This window comes from Lemur catta, chromosome 14 (assembly GCF_020740605.2).
Source record: "Lemur catta isolate mLemCat1 chromosome 14, mLemCat1.pri, whole genome shotgun sequence".
NCBI classification, from domain to species: Eukaryota; Metazoa; Chordata; class Mammalia; order Primates; family Lemuridae; genus Lemur; species Lemur catta.
The window spans coordinates 26,623,860-26,647,369 of NC_059141.1; the positions used below are offsets into that span (position 1 = coordinate 26,623,860).

Consider the following 23,510-nt stretch of genomic DNA (forward strand, 5'->3'; position numbering starts at 1 on the left):
TTCTAAATAACCAATATTGTAGTACAAAGATAGTATAGAACTTAAAACCCGTGCTTTCTTTTTTGTTCTTAAGATTTATTTCTTATTTTTTCTAATTACTTTAGTTATATACCAAAGTAATTTAATCCTTTTGATTGACATCTAAAGTACAGATTTTTGGATTTTTTTTGTTAGAAACATAAGCACATTTTTGAAATACTAGGTTTATAAATTAGAGGAACATCTGAACAGAATTATGGTAGCAGTATTTTTGAAAGCAGTCAAGAGTGGAAATGACTCATCTTTAGGGGATTTTCAGGTAATTTAAAAACAGTAACATCTGCTGGATAGAGGTTTGCCTTTTAATCTTCCTAATTATAAATAGTCACTGGGATTTTTTATAGAATCTGTGGCCCCTAGGGACTTGTATTTCTGCGAATGTTAAAATGAGTGTATATCTCAGAGATCTTATAGTTAGAAATTGTTATCTCTGTTTAGGATCATGTTCTTGAGCTTTTATATATATTAAACGAAAACTTAAATGTTTGAAGCTTTTATTTTTATTTTTTAAATCAATTTATTTTAAAGTTACTTTGTAAATGTTCTTGTGTAATTTTCTTTATATAAGGGATGATTTCTTCACTTAGTAAGGTAATCTTTGAAAATAAAGATGATTAAAATTCTTTCATTATAAAAAATCTTAATGATATACAAAAGAGGAAAGAATAGTATACAGAACCTCCATATATCTATCACCACAGATTCAACTATTATGAATAGAAATTTTAATTTCAGGAAATGTTGGCTTTTTCCTTCTGTTATTTTTTTCTGTAATTATTTTGCAAACAGGTGGGCTAATTTGCAATTTTTATTTTATGCAGATGATGTAATGCCAGCCACTTACTGTGAAATTGACTTAGATAAAGAAAAGAGAGATGCATTTGTGTATGCCATCAAAAATCACTACTGGTACCAGATGTACATAGATGACTTACCAATATGGGGTAAGTACTCTATGTTGTATTTGAGGTTTGGGAAAATCTGCATAATGAGCAAGATTTATGTAATGACTCTATTAAGGTGATTGTATGCTGGATCATGGTGTAAATGTGTTTTCACTATTGTCCACAGAATGATTTTAATACCAATTTTATAGTCCCATATTACTTGAAGGATTTTTGACATTGCCAAACCTTATATGAAACTCCCCTAAAATAAAACTTTTATAGTATAATTTTTCAGATTCAAGGAATTAAAAGGTACTTGGAACAATCTGAAAAATTCTTCTGCCCCCATTTTTCTCCTATCTTAATTTAACTTGTTCTTTTAAATACAATTAAAGGAACTAAATAGGATTTTGAAGTTTAATTCTGCCTTCCTCTTACGTGGTACTGTGGTAATATAGTTTTTAGGTATAATAGTTTCTTGAATGGTTTGTTTTGTTAGTTTCTTTGTTATTTTCCAAAACTCTTAATATTTAAAAATTTTTAATGTTTTTGCTCTTGCTTATCCATATTAATGGAGAAGATCTATGGCATAGTTACTACAAATTTATGTGTAATCCAAAAATGATTTGTGTTGGACTCGATTAAATTATTTAAATTGCAAAGCACAGCCAACATGTTTGATCACATTTATCTCTAATTTTCTTTTTTGCCTCTGGACATCTGCTCTTATATATAATTAAGGTTTCTTCTAATTCTTAAAATTGTTAGCAGACTACTATGCTCGTGGGCAGTAAACTATGAAAGTCTGACCATATCAGATCAAAGTTTAACTGATACTAAGATGAAATGTATAAGAAACTTAATCTCAAGAGATAATTGTATATATCATCATTACTATGTTGCATGTTAATTAGGCATATATAATAAGCTTTTCATACAGATGATGGTAATTACTGTTATGGCAACACATGCATTTCTGTGATCAGTTCTGAGGGTAGTAGGAAGATGTGCTGAATATTCACGGAAGATTTCTGAGCCTGTAGTTCAGGAAAATCCATTGGTCTGGGCTTCCTGTTTTTGGTGAGAGAGCAGATTTCCCCCGTGTTCTTTTCCATTGATTATGGGTTTCTTGTCTGGATCTTTAGGTTTTTTCAGTCATTGCTGTCAGCCTCTTTAGCAACTGTGGCAACTCTGGTTTCCTATGTTAAAATAAATCTTTTTTAGTCCTGGTATTTCAGGATCTGTCATGTTTGGGGATACTGATACTTTTGGATGTCCTAGAATGTCTGAACCATGGGGACTCCTTATCAAAATTCTTGACATAAAGGTTTCAGAGTCTTTTAAAAGCCTCTTAGGGAGAGCCTCTTATTTCGTGTGATTATGTTGTCACTCCCAAATTCTGGCTTTCAGAGTAGATAGGTAAATAAACCTTAATGAAATTAATTATTATTGCTTATGAGCTATTATTTTTATAAAGAAAAAACATTAAAAAAAGAAATTAATTATCAGAAGAATTTCATTATCCCTCTACCACCCCAAACAAAACTATACTCCTCGAGTTTGTACCAGTTAGAATCACTTTGGTTAATAACCAAATAATCCTTCATAAGAAATGATCATTTTTTCCCCTCTAATACTTTAATGGGATGCATTGACCATAGGGAAAAGGCCCTAAGGACTGTAAGGCTCTTGGGAGTATCTGGGCTTAGGTAGGGAACATTAGACAAGCAGTTGACAGTTTGAGGGCACAAGAGATGGATCCTCAGCTCCCACCTATTGCCCACACATTGTGTGGGTCTTTTCCTTTCAATATCCAAATCATGATCGACATGATCATTTTAAACTATTGCCTCATTACCATTTATCTTTAATACTCCTTTCATTTTGATGACTTTGCAGTGACAGGTCCAGTACTTGAGGTATAAAAAGAAGACATCTTTAGTCTTATACATGTGTGCATCTCACTAGGAGCAGGTACATCCTAGGTTATTAGAGAAAGTAATGGAAACCTTTGTTTTAATTTAGGTTTGATCATGGGTAACTGGATAACCTTGACAGATAGTGATACAGCACCTCCCTAAAATTTTTAGGTATTAGGAAGTATGCACATATAGGGTGATAATTGTTTTTTTGGGGGGGGTGATAATTGTTATAATGAAGATAATGCTAATGACATAGCATGAACTTTGAGGATCAAATTAGTGATCAGTCATGCTGACCTATTTGTTCATCACTTTTTCGCTGTGGTATGACAAGGGTGTATGTTTGCTAGATAGTTAATGAAGAATCCAACTTGCACATTTGCCTTATTCTAACCATGAGGAATAATGGTAATATTGCTTTTTTAATATTAAAAACACTTTTAATGAGCTTTTAGCTTCCAAGGTATTTTAAATATTAAATGGTATTATCTTGTATAAAATGTTTTTTCTTTTGTAGGTATTGTTGGTGAGGCAGATGAAAATGGAGAAGATTACTATCTTTGGACCTACAAAAAACTTGAAATAGGTTTTAATGGAAATCGAATTGTTGACGTTAATCTAACTAGTGAAGGAAAGGTGAAACTGGTTCCAAATACTAAAATACAGATGTCATATTCAGTAAGTATTAAAATAATTTTATGCAGGAAGTAGTGTTTATGATCTAATATCAACAATTAAATGTGTTCTGGAGCTTCAGTAAATGAAAATGTAGCTTGAAATGGATGCAACAGAATATTATTAAAACTGTATTTTCTCAGTGTACCTAAGTAAGCCTCCTAACAGCAAGGAGATTTGCTTCAGATCTGTAACATTAGATACCAGTTACACATTTGCAAGACCTACCACATGCTATAACAAAGTTTGCCATTATAACTGGGCAGTTAGACTAACCGAACCGCTTATTTTCATGGTTACATTTTTAGATAGCAGTACTTTCTCTTTCCTTTTTATTATTGCAGGTAGAGATAATGTTGTATTGAAAGTTGCTGAATAGGCATAGTTACCATGGCTTGCTTTGTCAGTTGGAGTAATATGCCTCCTGCAGAGTGAGAGCTTGTCAGAGCCCTTTAGGAATTGTCAAGCTAATTCTGTTCTCTTAGGCTTAAAAATAGTGGAAAGGAGAGAGAAATCCAATGTAGTAGGCCTCTTTCTTTGCCAGTTGTTTTTATTGTACCTGGAATGAGTCCATTGCCAGTAGCCAATTCTGAAAGGTTTTCAAGCTTTGTGTCTATGTACCTCGTGCAAATAATATTTGTATAATCAAACTTACAAAGAAATTTGGTAGTTGTGAGATAAGTAATGCAATCTAAAAATAAAGATGTACAGATTGTTATTTTAATTGGTTTAAACACTGGTAACGTGAGCTTGTACTAGTTCAGTTCTTATCACATTTTTTAGGTCAGAATATGTAAGTCAGCAATAGTAAATAGTCCTTAAAAACTTGAAGTGATCCTTCTAAGGAAAGTTGTAAGTTTTATTAATACACAGAGAGGAAAGTTGGTTAGTGTTATCATACCTGTTTCAGTTTCTCACGTTGTTAGTAACTTTCCATTTTTCTAGGTAATTTTAATTCTAAACGCATAAATAATCCTAAATTTTGCTCAGAGTTTTGTCATCAGATTATTAATTTAAAATTGTTTACTGGCCTTTATTTTTAAATGAAAAAAATTTTTTTCAGGTAAAATGGAAAAAGTCAGATGTAAAATTTGAAGATCGATTTGACAAATATCTTGATCCGTCCTTTTTTCAACATAGGGTAGGTAAATAGTTCATGTGTTTTAAAACATTGAATATGTGCACCAATCAGTTTAACAAACATTGAGCATCTGTCATATGCGGGGCATTTTGTTGAGGGCTGTGAATTTTCGGGCTTAGCTAATGATGATCTCACATGTGAGCTTGAAGTCATAAGGGCGATGGACAGTTTTAGAGGAGCAATCCAAAACTCCTTTCTTCATACCTGGCGTTTAAGCCAAGTAAGAGCTATCCAGGGAAAAGTACAACACGTGGGAAGCCAGAATATCACCAATAAGGCTAACACTGGAGAATGTGACTTGTATTCATGGTCAAGGGGGCTTCTTACTACAAGAGACTCAGAATCAGACAGACTTAACACACTCAGACAGTACTGGGCACATGGGCACCTGCCCTTGTAAAACTTATAGTATGGAGAAAAAGCAGAATGTGTGCGTCCTCCGGAAAGGAAGGACAGAATGACAGAGTGGACTGAAGGCAGGAGTTTTTGCTAGTGGAAATCCTTCCACATAGAAAGAAACATCAAGAATGGGAAGAAATACCTTCCTCATGCCCCACCCCCGCAAATCAGATGCAAGCTGAATCTCAGTTCATAAGACCAGCGGCACTGGTACTAGTTTTGTACACGTAGTTTGGGTTCTTTCTAGCAGAAAACATGCTTTATTTTCCCTCCTTCAAGGATGGAGATAAAAAGACAACAACGCATAAGGGGATATATGCATTCCTCTGAGTTTCCTCCTGAATTACCTCTTCTTTTTTTCTATCTAATCTTTTGGATAGGAATTCTGAAATTTATTAGTCACCTATTTTTGAGATGGCCCATAAGTTTTTGTGATTTCAGATGTATATATTGCTGCTAGGTTCCACCCTTAGACTCTACCAGAACCTATCACTACTTATCTTCCTCAGGGTCCTAGGATTTAAAAAAATTAAGCTATTCGGAATTTAGTCTTTACTGAAAGATTCAGCAAACTACCCCTGGAGCTAAAATTACCCGTACCCCCCCCCACCCCCCCGCGCCCGCCCCCCCCCTGCGCCCGCCCCCAGGTATAAACCTCAGGCAATCCTGAGTAGGACAGTTTAGTTAAGGGTATGGACACAGATAATGCCAAGATTTAGGTAACATTTGAGAATATGGAGACCCTCAGCTGACATTCCTTAGTTGAACATGTAGATCTGCCTTGTTCTAGTCCCATTGGGTATTGATAACTTGAGGGAAAGGGTACCTTTTAGCATTTTATCTTTAGAGCAGTGTACCATATTTATTCTTTCAGCACATATTAATTGAGTACCTGTTATGTGCCAAAGCACTGTGCTAAGTAAATAGGATACATTAGAAAACAAGAGGCAAAAATCCATGCCCTTTTCAAGCTTGTGTTCTGGTTGGAGGCATGCAGTAAACATAATAAGTAAAACATATACTGTGTTCAAAGGTAAGTGCATCAAGAAAGAAAATACAGAGCAGCAGAGCAAGAATGCTGGGGCGAATTGCAGTTTTAAACTCGGCTGTCAGAATAAGCCTCTGAGATGGACTTTTGAGCAAAAGATTGAAGGAGTTGAAGGAAATCAGGAATGTGGATATCTGGGGGAAAGGAATTTCCAGACAAAGGCAATACCATTGAAAAACCTGTTAAAATGGAAACATGCTACTTGTGGTTTAAGGAATAGCAAGAAGATGAAGTCAGATAGGTAGCAGGAGCCACAACATCCATGCTCACTGTAAAGACTTTGGATTTTACTCTGGAACGCAAAGAGGGTAGGGAAGCATTGTTTTTTCAGCAGGGGAGTGACAAATCTGACTTACATTTTGAAAGGATCACTGAGGTTATTATGTTGAGAAGAAGGTTCCATGGGGTCATGGGTAGAAGCAGGGAGAGCAGTATGGAGGCTGGGTAGCAATCCAGATGAGAGATGAGGTAGCTCAGACCAGGCTGGTAGCAGTGTAGGTGGTGAGAAGATGTTAGACTGTGAATATAGTTTGAAGTTAGAGCCGGCCAGATTTCCTGATAGGAAAATGAAGACGGGCCGCCCAGGTTTTCAGTGTGGAGCTGCTGTCCACTGGGCCGTATGTGGAGGAGGTTTGGAGGGGAAGATCAGGGTACAGTTTGGGACTTGTTAGTTTTAATATGTCTGTAAGACATCTAAATGGAGATACCAGCAAGTTGGATATATCCATCTGGAGTTCAAGGAGAAAGGTCTGGGCTAGACACACAAATTTTGCAGTATTTGGCATATAGATGATATTTAAAGCTTTGAAACTGGTTGTAATTAACCAAGGAAGGCAAATGTAGAGAGAGAAAAGGACGAGGATTGAGCCCTGGGGGCAGTAATAAGAGTTTAGGAAGAATAGTAGAGTCTGGCTGAGGTCTTTGAGGAAAAAAATGAGAATGTATGGTGTTCTGAAAGCCAAGAGAAGAAAGTGTATCTTCGCAGATAGAGATTAGTTCTGAATTGTTGCTGATGGGTCAAGTAAGATGAGCACTGAAAGTGACTGTTGGATTCATCTGGAGCCATTGGTGAACTTGACAAAAAGCAGTTTTGGTGTAGTGATGGAGCAAAATCTGAATGGAGCTGCTATAAGAGAACAGGAGGAGAGGAATTGGAAACAGGAAGTATAGAATTGTGAGGAGTTTGGCTGCTAAAGGGAGCAAAGAAATGGTGCAGTGGCCAGTGGGGAAGATAGAGTTAGATTTTTGTTTTTTGTTTTTTTTAAGATGTGAGGAAAACTGAAGTTCGATGGAGAGTGCAAAAGTGACAGTGTAGGAGAAGGAGGGGCGAGTTACTGGGGTGTTTTCCTTAAGTAGTTGAGTGGGGATGGGATCTACTGTGTAAGGGTAGGGATTGCTTCTCAAAGCACAGGCAGAGGAGCTAGAGTCCAATTCAGACTCTAGCTGAGCCACTTACTGTGTTGGTTAAATGACACAGTTCTTCAGCTTCTGTTCTGTTACTAGTGAAGCAAGGATTATAATACCTTGCAGAGTTGTTGGGAAATTTCACTTTGATGATGTATATAAAGCACCTAGTTCAGTGTCTGGCACATAGCAGGTGTTCAGTAAGAGGCAGCACTGTTGGTGTAGTTATCTCCAGTTGTCTTATAATGTTTATGACTGAGAGTGCTGCTTTAGGATTAGCAACACTAGGGGGTGCTGGAGTGCAGCAGTTAGTAGGGTTGGTAAATCCCTTTGTGGCATCAGGTTTCTTTATTATTTTTAAGAGGTATTTTCCCTAAAGTTTCAAAATCATACAAAATTTCATAATTTTTAGAATAAAGGTTAAAATGTCAGGTTATTAGTAGTACATTATAATATTAATAGATATTGGTTTAAAGTTTATATCTTAGAATAGAAAAGAGCAGAGAGCCTTGTTAGAAATTATAGCATTTTAGGTATATCTTTCTTATTACTAAATGGTGACTATATAAAACTTCTTTTTTAAAAATGTGATAAATTGACTAAAAGAGAATATGTGTTATATACTTTTTTCCCTCTATTTAAAAAAAATTTTTTTACAAAGGTGGAGTCTCACTGTGTTGCCCAGGCTGGTCTCGAACTCTTGGTGTCAAGCTCTCCTCCTGCCGCAGCCTCCCCCAAGTGCTGGGATTACAGGCGTGAGCCACCGTGCCCAGCCTTTTCCCCCCTCTCTTTACCTTTTCTGGGTTATTAATTTCCCAGGGTGGGAACAAAATCAAATCTTTGGAAAAGTCTATCATTATAGACTGTTTTTATAAATCTTAAATGATATTTTTATGATAAAATTAGATTTATATAACATTTTTGGGCAAACATTTGAAAAAATGCATTCATTGTTTTCTTTATAATTTCAGTAGATGCCTAATAAATAAATTATTGGCTGAAGGAAGGAATGATATTATGAAGAGGCAGAGGCAATTGGCTGTCTCCTTTTTTTAGGAAGAGCTATAGAGTTTTTCCCTTCCCTGAACAACAGGTGGATAACAGAGCCAGGACTGCTCTTCACCTTAGTGTACATATTCAGCACATTAGCCTGAGTGAAAATCTGTCCTAATTGTACAAGACAGTACATATATGTATGTTAAATTTTCTATGTATGTGCCTTTGGAAGTTTAGAGAGCACAAGGATATCTATGAAGAACTGGAATATGGAAATGAGTGCTTTCATAGAGGAAAGAGTGCTTGTGTTGGAATTTAAAGACTAGGTAGAATTTACTAAGGTGGATAGAAGTAGATCCCACGGGTGGAAGTTGCTATACTTGTGGGTCCTTGAGGTGGTATAGGCCTGATTGGAATATAGGATATAATAGAAAGAAAAGGTGACTAGGTAAGGTGAGGTGGCCATATTACAGGGAGTGCAGAATATTGGGGAAAATTGCTTAGATTTCATATGAAAGAAATCAGGTTTATAACTCTTCAGTTTTAGAATAGGGGAACATGATGAACAATATGAACATGATGTTTCAGAAAGATATACTTGGATACTTTTTACAGACTAGGTTGAAAGGAAGGGGAGAGACAAAAAAAAAAAAAGGCCAACTGGGAGGCCATTAGAGTTATCAAGGTATGAGGTGATGTCATGGCATGGAGAGGAAGGGATAGATACAAAAGACATTTTAAAGAAAAATAGAAGCTTAATAATTATTACCTTTGAAAGATTAGGGAGAAGAAAGAACCAGACGTAATTCTAAATTTTCAAAACCAGGCTGGGTGTGGTGGCTCATGTCTGTAATCCCAGCACTTTGGAAGGCCAAGGTGGGAGGATCACTTGAGGCCAAGAGTGTGAGACCACCTGGGCAACATAGTGAGACCCCGTCTCTACAAAAAGGAAGTCAGTTGGGCCTGGTGACATGTACCTGTAGTCCTAGCTACTCAGGAGGCTGAGGCGGAAGAATCACTTGGGCCTAGGAGTTCAAGGTTACAGTAAACTATGATTGCACCACTCACTTCAGTCTGGGTGACAGAGTGAGACCCTGTCTCAAAAAAAATTACATATATATACTTTTGAAACCAAATGTTAGTTACATTAGCAGAAGTTAGAGAATCAGATATGAGTGTTATATGTGAAGCAGAAGATTATGAGCTTATTTTAGGGCAGTCTGAATCTGAAATTCCAGAAAGACATTCAAGTAGAAATTATTGTAGTAGCAAAAGTCTGAAACATGAGTGAGAAAGAATCCTAGAGATTTGGGGTGAGGTGAAGGGGTGGAAGGTGTCATCATCGTCATTGGAATGCTAGTTAAAAGTTCTGAGAGCCTAAAGAAGTCACAGCAGAGTACCAAGATTGGAGCTTCTGCAAAAGTTTACACAGGATGGAAGGAGCTAGTATTGAGATGAAAGAGGAGAAGCAGCAGTCAGTGAAGTAGGATGGTACTGTGCCAGAAAAGGTCAGATGTGGCAGAGATCAAGGAGAATGAGGCAGATAATTGACCACTGAATCTGTTTAGAAGTTCATTCCTTTGAGAGAAATTTTGTGGGGCAACGGTGAGATCATATGGTGTTTTCAAGGAAGGGAGGGAAGAAATGGAACATGTAGTCTCATTTGAAAAATGTAGGCGTTGAAAGGGAAGTGAGAAGATCAAGAATGAGGGGACAAAAGATGAAGCAAACACTTTAAAAGAATATAATAGTACTAATAATAATTTTTATTTGGTGTTTAGATGTGCCATATATTATATGCTTTACTTTTATTATCTTATTTAAACCTTATGATAACCCCAGGGAGTAGATACCATTATAGACGAGGATCTTTGGAGATTGCTAATGTTGGTGAAAGGTGGTGGGTTAGGGGTGCAAAAGTACAGCAGAACAAAACACCTCGAAGAATGAATGAGATCTACAGCCTAGTGACAAGGTTGAGTTCAGGGGGAAACAGCTTTTAGGAGATTGATAGGAGTGGTGAAGGGCCAGGAGAGTAATTGTAGAAAGGTTGTGTCCTCATGGATGGTAGAAGATAGGATCACCTGCCCAAGTGAAGGCAGGAGAAAGGGTGGCATTGGGGCCTTCAAGAGAGAGGAGAGATTTTGGAACTGTCCTTAAGGACCTTTTTGGGATTTAAAATATAAATAAAGGAATCACTGAGCAGTGCCAAGTCAGATGCACTGAGTTCTGGGATGCATTCAGAGACACAGTACCTTGTGATTATGAACAGAATCTGGACATAATGGTGTGACTAATATGTGGGTGAAATCAAGTTATATATATTATTAAACCTTATAAATCACAACATAAGTATTATTTCCTCCATTTTTTAAATGAGAAAACTGATATCACCTAGCTAGAAATTGGTAAAGCCTGGGTTAAATCCAGGCCTATTTGACTCCAAAGCCCATGTTTTTTCATGATATTGAATAGTATATGTCATATAGCCAAATTGTACTTTATTTGTACAATAAATTTGATTTTAAAAATCTGTGTAAATAATAGCATGTTTTCAGTGTATGGAATCTTACTGTTAAGAAAGCCCATCCTTTAGCATAATGAATACTCATCCCCAAAGTGTCTTAAGTGTGGACTTTTATCTAAAAGATTTTAAAAGACTATATATTTTTTGCATTAACCTCTAGTTGTTGTCATGAAACTTATGAATTTTGTGACTGATAGGTCATGTTGGTAACATTTTATTTTCTGTTATTTTAGATTCACTGGTTTTCAATTTTCAACTCCTTCATGATGGTGATCTTTTTGGTGGGCTTGGTTTCAATGATCTTAATGAGAACTTTAAGAAAAGATTATGCCCGGTACAGTAAAGAAGAAGAAATGGATGACATGGTGAGCAAACATTTTTACATTATATTTATAAAAAGAATTTAACTCAGTGTTATTTTGAATGTTGGAATGTAGGTCGCGGTTTCTTATCTGAAATCGTTGAGGCCAGGTGAGTTTTCAGAATTTTTAGGTGTTTTGTTAAGAGACAAGATCTCACTTTGTCACCCAGGCTGGAGGAGTGCAGTGGTATGGTCATAGCTCACTATAACCTCAGCCTCCTGAGTAGCTGGAACTATGGGCTTGAGCCACACTGCACCCAGCTAATTTTTAAAAAATTTTTTATAGAGACAGGGTCTCACTATGTTGCCCAGGCTAGTCTCTAACTCCTGGCCTCAAGTGATCCTTCTGCTTCAACCCCTGAAGCACTGGGATTACAGGCATGAGCCACTGGGCCCGGCCTAGAAGAATTCTTAGGTTTTAGAGAGGTGTAAAACTTCCATTGTAGTCTGGGACCATACCCTGTAATCAAATATATTAATTTTTTTTTTTTAAATCAAAACACATGAATGTTTACCCTAAGTGGGGTAAATAAACTATGTAAATAACCTCTTGTTATTTCAGAACAAGTTTTGCTACCATTTAAGGATATGTCAAACATAAGAAACAAAATTTTTATTTTAGAATGTAGCTAAGAGGTTATAGATCTGTATTGGTAACTTTCTAATACTGTTAAATATTACATAAAATTCAAGGAGTAGGTGGAAAGATTATTTTACATTTAATAAAAATGTAAAGGTTTACAAAATTTTCTGAATTCTTTTACTAAATTGTAGAACAAAAGTGTGTTCTATAGAATGCTAATGGTCATTTTGTGTAGGTATCCTGCATAATTAAATAGATCTGGTGAAAACAGTTTAAAATTTTAAATTTTAATATGCTGAAGTTTGTTGTGAAGTATCAGGAATAGATAAAATATTCAGTGCTTCTTAAACATATCTGACCAGGATTTTCCCCCAAAACAGATTATCTTGAAGGGCTGCTATTCCTTAAAAAACATTGTTTTAGAAACTGTTAAACTGTTGTAGAAACAGTTTAAGGAACATTTGCTTACTCAGATTGAAAAGTAAAAATTGAATTCTTTTAAAAAAATGCTATAGACAGTTAAATAAAAACATCCATATGCAATATTTTTCCAATATGTTTTCTTATGTTCTAGCTTATAAAAGACATTTCTGCATTTTTACGGCATCCAGTACTGGTTTTGATACTCTTCTCTTTTGCTTTCTGCCTGGCCCCTGGTTGTATATGAGCCACAGTCAGGATGTGAATGGCAAGAATAGTGTCTGAAAGTAACATTAAGAGAGTCAGTGCACTGTTCTCCCAATTTGACCATTTCTTTTTGCTCCCAAACATTTTCTTTTTCCATTATTTGAGATTCTCTGGACACAACTAGGAGTCAACTTTGTGAACTTCAACATTTTAACATTGTAAGGTATTAAGGCAATGAATATTTTAAATTTGAAGTGTGTTTTCGTAATATTTTGGACCTCTTTAGCTATAAATTTGGAAGGAGGGAACTTACAAGTGTAATTTTTTGCCTTTCCACTGTATTTTAATTTGATTCCAAATGATTTGCTTTTCTCTATACATAATATTTGCATATAGGATAGAGACCTAGGAGATGAATATGGATGGAAGCAGGTGCATGGAGATGTGTTTAGACCATCCAGCCACCCACTGATATTTTCCTCTCTCGTTGGTTCTGGCTGCCAGATATTTGCTGTGTCTCTCATTGTTATTATAGTTGCAATGATAGAAGATTTATATACAGAGTAAGTGCCTGTACTTCATTACTTTTTTGTTCTGGAATAGTTTTAATCATTGGAACCATTTAAGTCAATCATAATTAAATATTTGCTTATTTTAGTTATCTTAGAATTTATGGTAAATGTCATTAATGCTGACAAATTAAATGATAATAATCTTCACCTAAAGTATTTTTTCTGTTACATGCTAAAATTTACTAGTATTAATGAACATTTTGGTTGGTTATAAAGGTTATATTTAGTTAGAGGTACGAGTAGAAGTTATTTTCAATCCAGAACTGTTTGACAAAGTGAATAGGCATTTTTTTTTTAAGTTGGAGACCCAATAGGAGCTTCCTAAGAAGTACAAGGATTTCACAGTTACTAAATTACTACTTTACATACACCTCTAAAACTGGGAGACCTCTACAGAATAGATTGTAAAGAATAGTAAAAAAGTAATGGGAAAGTCACATGAGGTAGGTTAGAAAAATAATTGGGTGACTTTAAAAAAAAAAGTCCTGCATCAGTATCTTACGTTTACCTGGTTTTTGTTACATTTTTTTCTTTGCAAACAAAACCATTTGCAAGAAATTCGTGATTTGAGGTCTTTGGATTATAAGAAAAAGTTATATATTCACAAAAGATCTCAAGTCCCTATCGAGTGGTCTCATAACAACCTTTATGAAGCAGGCACGCTCTGGTGCCTGCGGGGTAGTGGTTATAATTCAGGCATTTCAGAGGCTGCCCCTGAAGTCCTCAATCAGAATGATACTTGTCTCCAGTTACATTTCATACCTCTATTTCATTTAATAATGCATTCTTCCTTATATATGCCTGACATTTTGTGGACAAGCAATAAATTCTTGCTGAAAGAATAGCTCTTTAGTTATATAGTAAATATTTAACTGTATATTAAATAGTTGTTTCCTCTGCTAGATAAAAGTTCCTTGAGAGTAAAGACTGAGTCTTAACTTATCTTTGAATTTTCAAAGTACCTACATAAAGAGCTTTGTACATGGAAGGTACTCAGTCAATGCTTGTTGAACTGAAGTGATTATGTATAACCAACAAAGCTATTTCTCTGTAGTTTCTGTTATGTTTCCCTAACATAACTTTTGCAATTCTAATTTAAACCTAAACTCGAGAGTTTTGGTGAGCAGTTGATGAATTTTAGGGTATATTTTAGATAAACTGAATCCCAAATATAAAACAGCATTTCAAATCTTTCAAAAGTTGTGCCTTACATTAAATACTGGATTAAATTCATCACTACTGAATTGACACTATTTTGTCACAGACTTCTGAGTGACTAGAAGGTAACCTCTCCTAGAATCCAAGTATTTGCTTTGTTCCTTTTCAAAATGTTAGTTTTAAAATTTGGTAACTCATTTTTTAAATGTAGAAGCTCTTCAACTTTTAGAAATAAGAAACGACTCTAATACATCGTATTAGCAGGCAAGCCATGCCTTGTTATTTTAGTGTATCATCAATGGTTATTCTTTGTTGTGTTTATTTGAAGTGAACATAATTAGTTATTTGTATGATAAGTACTAAAGCAGTAATTACTGTGAAATAGAAGTGGTTAACATTGAGGTTCCATGTTAGGTGATTTACACACATTAGATCCTTTAATCTTCACGTCAACCTTCAATCAGATGGTGAAGGGACTGTTATTATCTCCATTCTACAGATGAGGAAAGTTAAAGCTCAGAGAGGTTAAGTAATCTGATTGAGATCACACAGCTGTGAGTAAAGGGTGTTAATAAACTAGGATTTGAACTTAAGAAGTCTTACTCCAGAACTCTTTTCTTAATTTGCTATGTTTGGAAATGAAAATAGTAATAATAACAAAAAAAAGTGGTGAGAAAATGAAAAACTTGTACATAAAATTGGGATGAATCCAGAGTAGGAAGGATTCTAAAGACTAAAGAGCAGATAATGTAACATGAAATTGCTTTGCTTCTGGGGTCACCATAGCAATCAGAGGAAAAAATATTTTGAGGCTGTCGGTAGAGGATCAGTATCAGTGTGGATGCTTGTTAATATGTGATATGAACTCCTGAGAAGGCATAGAGTTTGAGAAGCTAAGGGTAATTAAGCCTGTTAACACCGCTGCTGCCACTACTCTGAAGTTTTCATTGGGGTGTGGTAAGGTAGTGCCAAATGTAGGCAAAACAGCTCCTTAAATGTTCCTCCCTCCAGTCTTGGAGAGGTGAATAGGAAGGACAGGGTCCCTCCATCAGCAGATTTTTCAATGTAGATGAAAATGGATTGTTTGGTGGTGGTGGTGGGGAATGTTTATGAGCAAAGAGGTAGAGGTTATATCTGATTTTTAGAGTTCTGATGGATACTCACACTTTGATTTAGTGGAAATGTCTCTGGGGACTGCAGGCTTAAATACCTAGTAGTCATTTTGGACTCTCAGTTCCGTGTGCAGCCTATTTGAACCCTTTCTTCTGATATTAGAAACTTCTGACTAGTATTAGACTGGTCTTACACTGAAAGCAGCCTTTCTGTCTTCAGCATTATTAGGCCTATGTCAGCCTTAACACCCATTATAAACGGAGAATGGGTCAAATTTGTTAATGATAGTCTAAAAGGAATAAATTAGTACTTCCAGTGTTTAATTGGGTTCTTGAAAAAACAAATTTGGTTTTTAAAACTGATTGACTTTTATACCTATGATCTTTTAAACTTGGAAATGACAAATTCTCAGATTACATTTGTATTTAGCTATATAGTGATAGAAATGAAATACTACAGTATTTTCACTATTACGTATGTACTTTAAGAAAGTGAGCATAGGTATTTGAGCAGAGGAGTGCTACATATTTTAAGACTAGTAAGTTGAACTATGTAGTGAGTTAAGTATACTTCTATATTATGGCAAATGATACTGTCATTTATCATTTTAATATTTCTCTTTGCAATTAGGCATTTTAAAAAATATTTTTTCCAGTTTTAGTCCAGAGGAGAGTTGGTCTGAATTCCTTAGATGTTATTGGAGGAGGAGGTTAGGAATTGTCAATCTGAGTTAATGTTGACTTGTGGACCTATAGGTTTTTTAAAAATCATTTTTAACAGTATAAGGGAGACTAAATAGGGAAAGTCTCAGTGCTATACCATTTAAAATAATAGCATTTAATATAAGTTATACCACTTGCACTTTATTTCTTTTAGCAGGCAAGAATCATAAGCAGTTGAATCAAGTTATCAAAAGGACTATTCTTTTTTCCTAATAGATGAATATCCTGTTCGATCATCGGGTTGGTTTACAGGGTTGCAAAAACCGTTTTAGTGCCAGCTTTTAATATTTTTGCCAAAGAGGTGTAAAGTATGTGTTTAGAATATATTAAGAAATTTAACCACAGGTTTAAAAAAATTAGTATCAGCCTGGTATCATGAAGTGCAGTTGTAACTATAAATTCATTCACTTGAGAAGCTTTTGAGGTTTTTTTTTTGGTAGTTCAGGATGTGATATTTTTGTATTTCGGTTAAATTTATCTTTGAAATTAAACTAATGCTAATGTGGTAGACTATATGATGTTTTCTTTAAATTATTGGTTTTATTTGATCTCATATGTTGTTTTGCCTTTTTAGGAGGGGATCAATGCTCAGTACAGCCATATTTGTCTATGCTGCTACATCTCCAGTGAATGGTTATTTTGGAGGAAGTCTGTATGCTAGACAAGGAGGTAACTTATTACCACTTTGTGTTTTTAATTATAGATACTAATATTATACTGTGAGGTATTTGGAATTTAAAATGGGCAGTAAAGCCATTGTAAAATCCTTTGTTGTCTCATTTCACATAATCTCTAACAAACTCATTATTATGTGTTCTATCTTGATTTTTGGAATCCTCGAATTTTATTCCCTAAAATTATGAATAATTAATAGATCATCTCCATTGTCCACTGTGAAATTAGCCCTGAGAAACATGTAGGAGAGTACACTTAAGTTATTGATATTATTTGCTTTGAGGTACCTAGCTGTAGATGTGATCCATGTAAAGGCTGCAGTCCCCAACCCCTGGGCCCCAACCCCCCGCCACCATCCGTGGAAAAACTGTCTTCCATGAAACCACTCCCTGATTGGGGACTGCTGATGTAAGGCCTCTGCACAGAGTATAGGTTTATAGACAAATGTAAAGGCATGTTTAACGGCCTATGGGTAAGGTTTCTGGACAGTGGAAGGAGAATAGGAAGGAGAGCTGATTATTTCTCTTGACCCTTAAATATTTATCAAAGGACCTTTTGCAAAGATTTCTGTTACTCAGTATCACAGTCTCTTACTATAAGAGCACTTCATCTTAAATACCCCCTTGCTCCTTTGCTATTGTGACCTGGAAATGATGGAAATAATACGTGGATGATACAAGGGTGCTGCTCCTTGGTGTTCTTTGATATTCAGAGGTCCTTTGTTTTCCCTGTAATAGTCTTCGTTTTCTAATAGGTTTAGAAAAGTGTGATAGTAGATTTGCATATTTTAGTTTATGAATGAAGGGTTATTGAAAGACCTTACAATCATATTTCCAAGGATAAAGTTGTGATTTTCACACCCCATCCTAAGCAATGTAAGCAATGTCAGCATTAGGAGATCCTGCCACCTTTTAGTAGACTAGAGAGATGGTTATAGGACATCAGAGCATAGGATCATTTAAAATTCCCTCAGGATATCCTGGTTTTCCATTGCTTTTTTTATTGGTTCTACTTGACTTAATGTGCTCTGTACCTTCAATATAGGTAATTCTTTGGATTGCCTGAGGGAGTATCATTATAGATTCCTGACTATTTAAGTTAGGTGTTCAGGTCTCTAAATCTTGCCTCCAGATATGGGAAGTGAGTCCTGTCATTTAGGATTATATCCTTAGGAGGTAAGGATACCCAAGGCAACTTCTACTTTGAATTTGACCTGGAAACTAGGCTAAAATGATTAGTTTATGACTCCCAAAAAAGTTTCCACCGCAGAAATAAATTTATTTAAAACAGGAAATTTATTTACACTTGGACATAAATTTGCTTTGAGTCTGATTGCAAGTTAAGAACACCCAGCCAAACTTCCTTTACTACACTTATTCTTGAAACCTGACAGAGTTCAGGCTCAGGTCTAGTAGTATCACATCTTACAAAGTATAATCTAAAGATTATGTTCTGATTGATAGTTCACTGAGGAGGTCTGATAGTGTCCTGATATTTTGTCTGAACAATCCCTAAAAGCCAGATTAATTTAGAGATCTACCCAGGGAATCATGAATTTTTCAGTTATCTCAGGATTTGAACTACAGTGAAGCTCAAGGTCTTCACACTGTCCTCAGTGCACTAAATAATGCTCTAGACCCAATTTGAAGCCAGTTGTAGCCTGGAACTTAACCAGAGTCTCCAGCGGTGTGGGGAGCAGTAGAAAGCACCACAACACAGATGCCTGGGCTGCTACTGTTTGTACCCAGTGGAATGCGTGTGGGATTCTTTCTGGCTGTTGGAAGGAGAGAGAGAAATAGAGTTGGATAAGTTTTATTAATACATGCATGAATCTGAGAAGCTAATGGAAAGTACAGGAAAAGAAAATTCTAGGAAGTTGTTGGAATTAAATAGAAGAAATACTTAATTTTAATTAGTTGCCATCATTTTTGTTACTGTTTAAATGGTAGGTATTAGTTGAAAAAGAGAGATTTTTGAAACTTACCTGAAAAAGAAATAGAAGAGAAAGCTCACAATCAAGGAGTTTTTCAGGAGGAATATTATAATTTGGGGTAGTAATTCTGTGAGACAGTTGTTTAAAAAGAACTTTATATAGAAGAAAATAGTATTGAGAGTATTGCTTGTCTTTCCTGTAGCATTTCCTATTTGGTTCCCTATGGCTTATGTTTATGGAGTTGAACTTTAATAGTCATCCAATGTTAAATATTTACACTCTGTTCCTAAGCTATATGAAGATGTTGTCTGCTGGCTTGTACACCCTGCTGTATTAGAAAGACAGCTCCCTGTTGCTTTACTCGTCGATATGAGCATGATTTAATATTTTTGATTATATAGTTAAAAAATTTCTTCCTTTGGTTATTTAAATAATGAGTATTCACTGTATAGAATGTTGACAATACACAGACGTACAAAGAAATAGTAAAACTTATAAATCAATAGTTCTCATTGCTGAGAGAGAACTCACAAAACACGTTCTGTTGTTTCTTGCTTTTCAAATATGGAAATACATTTAAATATGTATTTATAATCATAATTATAGAACTACAAGTACATTTAGAGACTGTCTAACCTAGGAGCTTTTAGACTTTTTTTTTTTTTTTAAAGCTGTGTAACCCTTTTTGCAAATGAAAGCTTACATGAAACTCCAGTGTGTATAGCTGTTGAAAATGGAATTGTTCTGGTTGAAGCAAGGTTAGGGGACCTGGGATTTTCATTCACCAGTGACTTCATGGGCACACCAGGAAGCTGTAGAACTCTAGTAGTTTGGAAATCTCTGTCTAGGCCAACTTGTAGCCCAGAGAGATTGAGTGGCTTAACCAAAGTTCACAGCAGTTCAGTGGCAGAATTGAGACGAAACATGAGAATATCTTACTACAGGTCGTTGCTCTTTTTCAGTACACCCACTTCAAAAGCTGTGTTTCTCATATACGTATTGAAGAGCTGGGCTGGTCTTTATTAGCAATTTTTTGGAAGCAATTATTAGGATGTTGAATTTCATGATCTCTGTATTAAAATCTTAAATAATTTGGTACTATATAATTACATTTTGAACATTAATACATGCCTATCTATCTAGCTCTGGTTTTTATAGTTTCCTTTCTCTGTCAGGAAGGAGATGGATAAAGCAGATGTTTATTGGGGCATTCCTTATCCCAGCTATGGTGTGTGGCACTGCCTTCTTCATCAATTTTATAGCCATTTATTACCATGCTTCAAGAGCCATTCCTTTTGGAACAATGGTAAGTTGTTAGAATCTTGCTTTTAAACTGAATAAGTGTAAACATTCTGATATGAGTCCTGTAGTCTCTCCAAAATACCTCTTATTAGGTGTTTTGATAGTTTTAGCCAGTCCCTACTCAGTCCTGGAAAGTTAGATGAGGAGAAAACTCTTGTTGTTACCTCCATAAATTTTGCTTAAGTTTAGACCTATAGTTGCCCTTTTCTTGATTCTGTAATCCAATAAAGTGAAAGGCTGAATTTAAATATCACAAAAGAGAGCACTATAGCTTTTTATCAGAGATGGGAGGAACTGGTGAATATATTTTAGAGAAGGAATAATGACACACCAAAAAACATAGGTATTTTAAGGTGATAGGTGAGTGCAGTGGTAGGAAGTAAAGCTTCTCCTTTTTTATTAACACATTATTTTTAGAACCTCACTAAGCATTTACATGAATATTAATAATATTTGTTGCTGTAGATATTAAAATCCTTTCACATATCTTACTTGTAATTTTGAAATGTTTTAAATTATTTAAATATATTAAAACTAGAATACAGGTATAGTGGTGCTTTATAGAGTTAACCCAGTCTCCCAGTTCTTTCTCTTACTGCCTTTTTACTAGAAACAGGTTTAGGACTAGGCTAGCCTGCAATCTTAACTAACACTTTTGCACACATGCATATACATATGCATATCTATGAAAGTTGCAGGGTGGTTACTGCTTTTAGAACAGCTAAATAACTTGGTCAAGGTCATACAGATAGTTAATGGTAGAACTGCAACTAGAACCCACATCTCTTTCTGAGTTTTGATCTTGTTTGGGTTTTCTTTCTATTATATGGGAGTTATCAAATGGTTTCACAGAAATTCCAGGTAACTGATTGTTTTACAGTCCAGGTTTTTAAAAGACACGTTGAATATACTTTTTTAATAAATCTTTAATACTTTTCATCTAGGAATATTTTGAAACTTGCTTCAAAATTGAAATTTCTTTTTTCAAGCCAAAGTAAGTGATTAATGGCTAGGAAAGGGGAAAGTAATTAATTACACCAGAATGGAAAAGAATTTGCTTCATAGTAGTTCCAGGCCATCAGAAAATACATGTAGTGAGTCAGATTTACTTCTTAAAGATCATCTGCTGAATAAATTATTTTCATAGTGCTTTAAAAATTAAAATTCTGATTTCTGTTATTTTTTCAGAAAGTTCTGAATTTTATATTGGTGAAAATGGTATTTCAAAGTTGCTTTGTCTCACTAAAATTATAAATTTTACCACTTTATAAGTGGAGTTTTTAAATGTTAACATTCAATGTAATTTTCCTTTAGATAATTTAATATTACTAATTATTAGAGTATAATATTAAACTATGTTGAAGAAGAGAAGATTTATAAATTTGATCGTTAGTAAATGAAAAACTAACTTAGCAGGCTCCTGCAATATTATGTTCTCACTATACAAGTGTGAAAATAATAAAGATCTATAAAAAATAATGTTAGAGAACTCCATTACCTAAGCTGCTATGAGTATTCATGCACAAGTCTTTATATGAACATATGTTTTCATTTCTCTTGGATAACTAGGAGTAGAATGGATGGGTCATATGATAGTTTAAGTTTTCAAGAAACTGTTAAACTTTTCCAGAGTCCTTTTGACATTCTGTATTCCCACCAGCATTGTATGAGAATTTCAGTTGCTCCACACCACCGTCAGCACTTGATATGGTCAGTTCTTAAAATTCTATCCATTCTAGTAAGTGTGTATAGTGGTGTCTCTTGGTTTTAATTTGTATTTCCCTAATGATCATGTTAAAGATCTTTTTGTTTGCTTATTTGCCGTCTATAAATCTTCTTTAATGAATTTTCAAACTTTTTGCCTATTTTTAATAGGTTATCTTCTTAATGAGTAATAAGAGCTCTTTAAATACTGCAGATAAAAGTCTTTATTATATGTATTTTGTGAGTATATACTCTTATTTTGTGGCTTGTCTTTTCATTTTCTAAGCAGTATCTCTTGAAGGGCAAAGTTAGTAATTTTGAAGTCCAATTTATTGGTATATTTTTTCTTTTATACTTTGTGCTTTTTCTGGCCTATTTAAGAAGTCTTTTGCCAAATCAAAAATCACCAAGCTTTCTTTGTATGCAGCCTTCTGGAAATTTTGTAGTTTTAGCTCTTAAATTTAGGTCTATGATCCATTTTTGGTTAATTTTATATATAGTGTGAAAGGGTCAAGGAGTTTTTTGCTTTGTTTGGTTTTGCATGTGACTATTCAGTTGTTCCAGCACCATTTGTTGAAAAGATGATCCTTTTTCTGTTGAGTTACTTTAGCACCTTTTTTGATAACCAGTCATATATGTGTGGATTTATTTCTGGATTTTCTCTTGTTTCTTTGTCTTATTTTTATGCCAGTACCACATGCCTTGATTACTGTAGCTTTATCAGTCTTGAAATCAGTTCTTTTTCAAAGTTGTTTTAGCTCTTTTATATCCTTTGCATTTCTGTATAAAATTTAGAAACAGCTTGTCAATTTCTACAACATATCTGCTGGGATTTTGATTAGGATTGCATTAAATCTATATAGCTCAATTTGGGAACAACTGACATCTTAACAATATTGAGTCTTTTGTTTCTTGAGCACAGTATAACTCAACTTACTTAGGTATCTTTAATTTTTCTAGTAACGTTTTATAGATTTTAGTGTTCAGGTTTTGTACATCTTTTGTTGAATTTATCCTCAAGCATTTGTAGTATTTATGTTGATTGTAAAAGGTATTTTTAAAATTTCAAATAATGATTATTGCTAATATAGTCATGTGTCACTTAATGACAGGGACATGTTCTGAGAAATATGTCGTTAGGCAATTTTGCCATTGTGTGACCATCGTAGAGTATACTTACACAAACCTAGATGATATAACTGCCTACATACCTAGGCTGTAATGTGGTATATTGCCTGTTGCTCCAAGGCTACAAACTTGTACAGCATATTGTTATACTGAATTCTGTAGGCGGTTGTAATACAAGGGTAAGAATTTGTATATCTATAAACATAATCTAAATAAAAAAGGTACAGTAAAAATACACTATTATAATCTTATGGGACCACCACTGTATATGTGGTCCATCATTGACCAAAATGTCATTATGTAGCACATGACTGTACAGTTGACCCTTGAACAACATGGGGATTGGGGTGCTGATCTTTGCCCCTGTGCAGTTGAAAATCTCCATATGACTTTTGACTCCCTAAAGTCTTAACTACTAGTAAGGTTACTGTTGACTGGAACCTTACTGGTAACATAAACAGTTGATTAACACATATTTTGTATGTGTATTATATACTGTATTCTTACAATAAGGTAAACTAGAGAAAAGGAAATGTTATTAAGAAAATCATAAAGTTAGCCAGGCATGGTGGCACATGTGTAGTCCCAGCTGCT

General features: G+C 34.9%; 1 protein-coding gene across 1 annotated transcript in view; it reads left to right on the forward strand.

The window, feature by feature from the left end:
• The window catches only part of TM9SF3 (transmembrane 9 superfamily member 3), a 58,766-nt gene that overhangs the window by 15,868 nt on the left and 19,388 nt on the right, over positions 1-23,510 (forward strand). Inside the window, exons 3-9 of the mRNA XM_045568747.1 lie at positions 861-983; positions 3,366-3,526; positions 4,587-4,664; positions 11,272-11,403; positions 13,006-13,172; positions 16,749-16,843; positions 19,958-20,088. Coding sequence (XP_045424703.1) covers positions 861-983; positions 3,366-3,526; positions 4,587-4,664; positions 11,272-11,403; positions 13,006-13,172; positions 16,749-16,843; positions 19,958-20,088 — 887 coding nt within the window. The remainder of the gene's footprint in view (positions 1-860; positions 984-3,365; positions 3,527-4,586; positions 4,665-11,271; positions 11,404-13,005; positions 13,173-16,748; positions 16,844-19,957; positions 20,089-23,510) is intronic.